Source organism: Aotus nancymaae, unplaced genomic scaffold (assembly GCF_030222135.1).
Source record: "Aotus nancymaae isolate 86718 unplaced genomic scaffold, 86718_ANA_hifiasm-v0.15.2.pri h1tg000029l, whole genome shotgun sequence".
Taxonomy (NCBI): Eukaryota; Metazoa; Chordata; class Mammalia; order Primates; family Aotidae; genus Aotus; species Aotus nancymaae.
The window spans coordinates 11197773-11202486 of NW_026988442.1; the positions used below are offsets into that span (position 1 = coordinate 11197773).

Here is a 4714-nt window from a genome sequence, read left to right on the forward strand (position 1 = left end):
ACATTGTGAGATGCTGTCTCTATTAAATAAAGAGAAGATATGATGAAAGTAAATGGGTATTCTTGTCTTGTTCCCAATCTTAAGGGAAAATCTTTCAATTTGTCAACATTGAGGATAATGTTAGCTGTAAGTTTGTCAACTATGGCCTTTGTTATGTTGAGGTACTTTCATTCTATACCTAGTTTTTGAGCGTTTTTATCATGAAAGGGTTTTGAATTTTGTCAAATACTTTTTGTGCATCCATCAAGACGATTATGTGATTTTTACCCTTCATTCTGTTACTGTGGTGTATCACACTTATTTATTTGCATATGTTGACCCATCCTCGCAACCCAGGGATAAATTCCATTTGATCATGGTGAATGATTCTTTTAAGGTGTTGTTGAATTTGGTTTGCTTGTATTTTGTTGAGAATTTTTACATCTATGCACACCAGGTGTATAAGCCTGTAATTTCCTTTTCTTGCAGTGTCTTTGTCTGGCTTTTGGTATATGGGTAATGTTAGCCTCATGATGTGAGTTTGGAAGTACTCCCTCCTCTTCTGCACAGCAAAGGAAGCAACTGACAGAATAAAAAGGCAACCTAGAGAATAGGAAAAAAATATTTGAAAATCATATGTCTGGTATGGAGTTAATCCCTAGCTTATATGAAAAACTCCTACTCAGGCTGGGTGCAGTGGCTCACACCTGTAATCCCAGCACTTTGGGAGGCTCAGGTGGGTGGATCATGAGGTCAGGAGTTCGAGACCAGCCTGACCAACATGGAGAAACTCCATCTCTACAAAAAATACAGAAAATTAGCCAGGTGTGGTGGCACATACCTGTAATCCCAGCTACTCGGGAGGCTGAGGCAGGAAAATTGCTTGAACCCAGGAGGCAGAGGTTGCGGTGAGCCGGGATCAATTCTCTGTATATCAGTTTGCTTCAATAAAGATGTTAAAAAAAAACTGGAATAAGTGTCTGTGCCATTGTAATTTGGGCAATAAAATTGTGATCTGAGATTGCTGATTTCTGGGCTATAATATAATGTTCACATCTCCATTTTATGAATAAATAAACTGATGCTTACTTGTGGGTAAATGATTTGTTCAAAACCACACAGCTGAAAAGTGCTAGTATCAGGATGCTAGCCCAGTCATATCAGACCTGAATTTCTATACTCTTAAATTATATGCCACAGCCCTCAGAAATATGCCTGTCTTCTCTGGATTAGTGGCATCCCATTTGCCTAACCGTCCTATAACTACTTGTGCCCTAAAACTCTCGAGCCTTGTGCTGTTCCATTTGCTGTAGAATCCTCTACCCATATGTGACTATAAGCACTTGAGATGTGGCTAGTATGAATAGAAATGTGCTCTAAGTGTAATTACACATAGGAGATTTCAAAGATGTAATCCAAAAGAGATAAACTCTCTCATAAATAATTTTTACATTGAGTACATGTCAACATAATAATGTCTTGGATATATTGCATTCAATAAAATATATTATTACAATTAATTTAATCTTTTTCTGATTTCTCCACATTCTAGTTTGCATATGGGCCTTTCCTCCTAAATATATGAGAAAAGAAAATACATCTCCTGATGCTTTACTATTGCTCCAGGAAAAAAAAAAAAAAACACCATAAATGCTTGTTACAGAGGCCTAATCTAGGCCATCCATGGGACAAACTCGATGCTGTAGTCACATTCCTGATGCTCACTTTTCCTGGGCATCTAAACTTAAAAAATTCCATCCTTCCCTATCTCTGCCTCCTCTGTGAGGCTCTTGTGAGAATGATAACATTACATAAACTGTAGGTGCTCAAACAGTATTTATTGAATGACTGATGACAGAAGAAACAGTTCTATGTCATTTTATAGAGAGCAAAAGTAGGAGGAACTTGGAGTTTTAAGGGAAAGTTCCACATTACTGCTCTTCTGCTTCCTCCAGCTCCAGTGATAGTATTGGCAGTGTGTTTGCTGGAGGTGGTGCTGGTGGTGGTGAGGCTGTGGCGGAATCTCTGCTTTCTTTTGTGTCACTCTTGTTAGAAGTAGCAGTGTACGTGATCTGTCCTGGGGTCATGGTGCTGGTGGTGGCAGAGTTCACAGGGGTGGCATTCGGAATGATGACAAAGTTGGTATTAGCAAAAAAGCTAGTACTCTTGGTTTGGGGGAGAACAGATAAAATGTGTTTTCTTGGTATCACAGCACTAGAATTCTTGGCATGTTTTAGCATTTCTTGGACGTCTTCACCAAGTATACTGGGTGTTTCATATAGCAGGTAGTTTTTTATCAGCGTGATCACTTTTGGTCCAATACAACATTTTTTCATCTTGCATTTCTGTACCTCTTTTTCATCCACATTGCAGTGATCCCTGCATCTCCCAAAACCCATTAAACACCTTCTCAAGACAATAAATTCTGCATAAAAAAGAGAAAAACATTGGGCCAAGGTAAATAACTAGAGATGATGGTAAAACTGCTAGTGGGAGATGGACAGACTAAGAGAGAGTTTATTTATACCAAATTTTAAGCCCAGTGTTTAGGAATGTTGTTCAAGGCAAATGGGCAGGCCAAGACAGGCTCTATGCCCCTCTTGAATTCAAAATAAATTTCCTGTTTAATCTGCCTTTCTTGAGTAACTTTAAGAAGCAAAGGACATGTAGAGGATAGAGTAATTATTTGCTTTTAGGACAGAATTTTAGACCTTCAACTTAGCATCTTAGATACTTGTAGGACATCACTATCCCATCTCCATAATCTTGGGAAATACCAATGAGAGCAAAGTCTATCATAAAACTAATTTAAGAAAGAAGTTCAAAAGAGAATCAATAGAATTTTCAGGAATCAATAGAATTTTCAAGAGTCCTCGCTGTTCACCAAACCCAGTAGTCCATGACCTCTCTCTTCTCAACAATTGCCAGATCTGTGATTCCTGAAGCATGGTGTTCTTCCATCTCTTCTAGCCTTTTTGGACACACTATCCCTCAGAAGTCTTGTTTATTATCATAGCCTTAACCTCATCTCTACCAAGGTAACTTCTGTGTGGTTATCTATAATTCTAAATTCCCTACTCAGCTTAGTTCTTTATCTGCTGAATGACTTTTCCATCCCAACGTCTCATTTTTTTTCTGGATCAAGAAACCTTTTCTCCCTTGTTCCTCTTAATAACTTAATGATTTTTCCGTAAATTACAAGAGATTTATGTAGCATCTGCTAATTTTCAAAGCATGTTGGCCTACATTTCCACATTGTTTTCTCATCAAATACAAAACAAAAATTCTTATATTGGAAGCAGCTGCATTGATTAACCCCATTATACTCATGTGGAAATTGAAGTTCACAGTGGTTAAGTGACTTTACCCCAGATGACACAGCCGTACTTACTTACGGCACTACCCTTTTCCTAGTGTTCTAAGACAAAAACGTTAGAAACATCTTTGACTCTTTCACTTTCCCTGCCGCTAGCCATTGCTCGTTATTTCAAATAGCTGGATGATTCTTGTATTCTGAAACAAATCTCAATGCTGCTCCTTTCTTGTCCAAAACCAATAGTTACTCTTCTGGCTTAGGCTTTTGCCATAATGCATTCCTAGATGCCCTTATGGTAGTTTGAGGGGTTTTCAGGAAGACAAAGGCTGAGAGAAGGGATGAGTCTCTGGAAAACCTGAAAGAATTCAAGATGGAGAACACAGGCCTGTTTACTGGATCTTGAAAAAAAATTTTTTTTTTGAACATGAGGAGAAGAACTTCCTCCTTTCTACACCAAAGCACAAACTGATAGGAACCTTTGCTTCAAGGGGTGGTTTCACAGGAAGGGGAACAAAAAACACTGGGGCCTGTTGTGGGGAGGAGGAGCATCAGGAAAAATAGCTAATGCATGCTGGGCTTAATACCTGGGCGATGGGTTGATAGGTGCAGCACATAACCATGACACACATTTACCTGTGTAACAAACATGCACATCCTGCACAAGTACCCCAGAACTTTAAAAAAAAAAAAAAAAAAAGAGAGAGATGGTTTAAGATAGAAATACAGCTAAAATGCTGGGCTGGGTCTTAGGGTGATAGATATATACAGGGCAGGAAGGCAGCATTATATTTTGGATAGTTCCTGAATACACAAATAGTACCCTACTTTCTCTGTAGCTTCCTGGGTATTCCCATCGGACACAGTCTGGGAGTTGGGGCCTATGAGAATGTATCAATGCATGACTGATACAATAGGTAAGCTCTTCAGCCATCTTTTTGAACATCTCATCTTTCAGTCTCTCTTTGGGTTTCCATTGTCATGGGCAGCCAAATCCTTGGTTCCTCACATCTACCCACCTTAAACTTGGTAATCCACATTACCTGTGTTCACCTGGTACTGTAGCATGAGGCTGGCAAAGATAGGAAAAAGGAGCTTCATGGTTGGGTGCCAGAGAGGAAGCCTTGGATCTGGGCTGATGCTGCTGAGCTCCAGCCTTTATTGGCCTCTTCATGGCCTTAGGCCATGAGCATGAAGTGCAGCCAAAGCAGATTTGTGTGCTGCTCACCATAGCTGTTTTTTCTGACTCTGCTTGAAAGCACCCTTTCTTGAACACCTCTTTGCAACAAATTCATTGCTCTTGATCCTGGAGAAAAATATAAGATATGTAAGATAAGAAAGAAAGAGCAAGCCCTTTCTTTTTCTTTTTCATTTTTTTTTTTTTTTGAGAGGGAGTCTCACTCTGTTGCTCAGGCTGGAGTG

The 4714-nt window shown here is 39.3% G+C and overlaps 1 protein-coding gene across 1 annotated transcript; it reads right to left on the bottom strand.

Annotated features, from left to right (window-relative positions):
• Positions 1–1796: 1796 nt before the first annotated feature.
• DEFB129 (defensin beta 129) lies at positions 1797–4424 on the bottom strand. The gene is made up of 2 exons (XM_012454994.2): positions 4336–4424; positions 1797–2404 (listed from the first exon to the last, which is right to left on the bottom strand). The coding sequence occupies exons 1-2, from the start codon at positions 4391–4393 to the stop codon at positions 1911–1913; spliced, it is 552 nt and encodes a 183-aa protein (XP_012310417.2). The 5' UTR covers positions 4394–4424; the 3' UTR covers positions 1797–1910.
• Positions 4425–4714: the final 290 nt, after the last annotated feature.

Bases quoted from the DNA above. Each gene is read 5' to 3' on its own strand.
- DEFB129 (XM_012454994.2), bottom strand. From the start codon at position 4,393: ATGAAGCTCCTTTTTCCTATCTTTGCCAGCCTCATGCTACAGTACCAG. The intron at 2,405-4,335 runs GTAATGTGGATT...TTTTTTATGCAG, and splicing joins ACAGTACCAGGTGAACACAG to AATTTATTGTCTTGAGAAGG.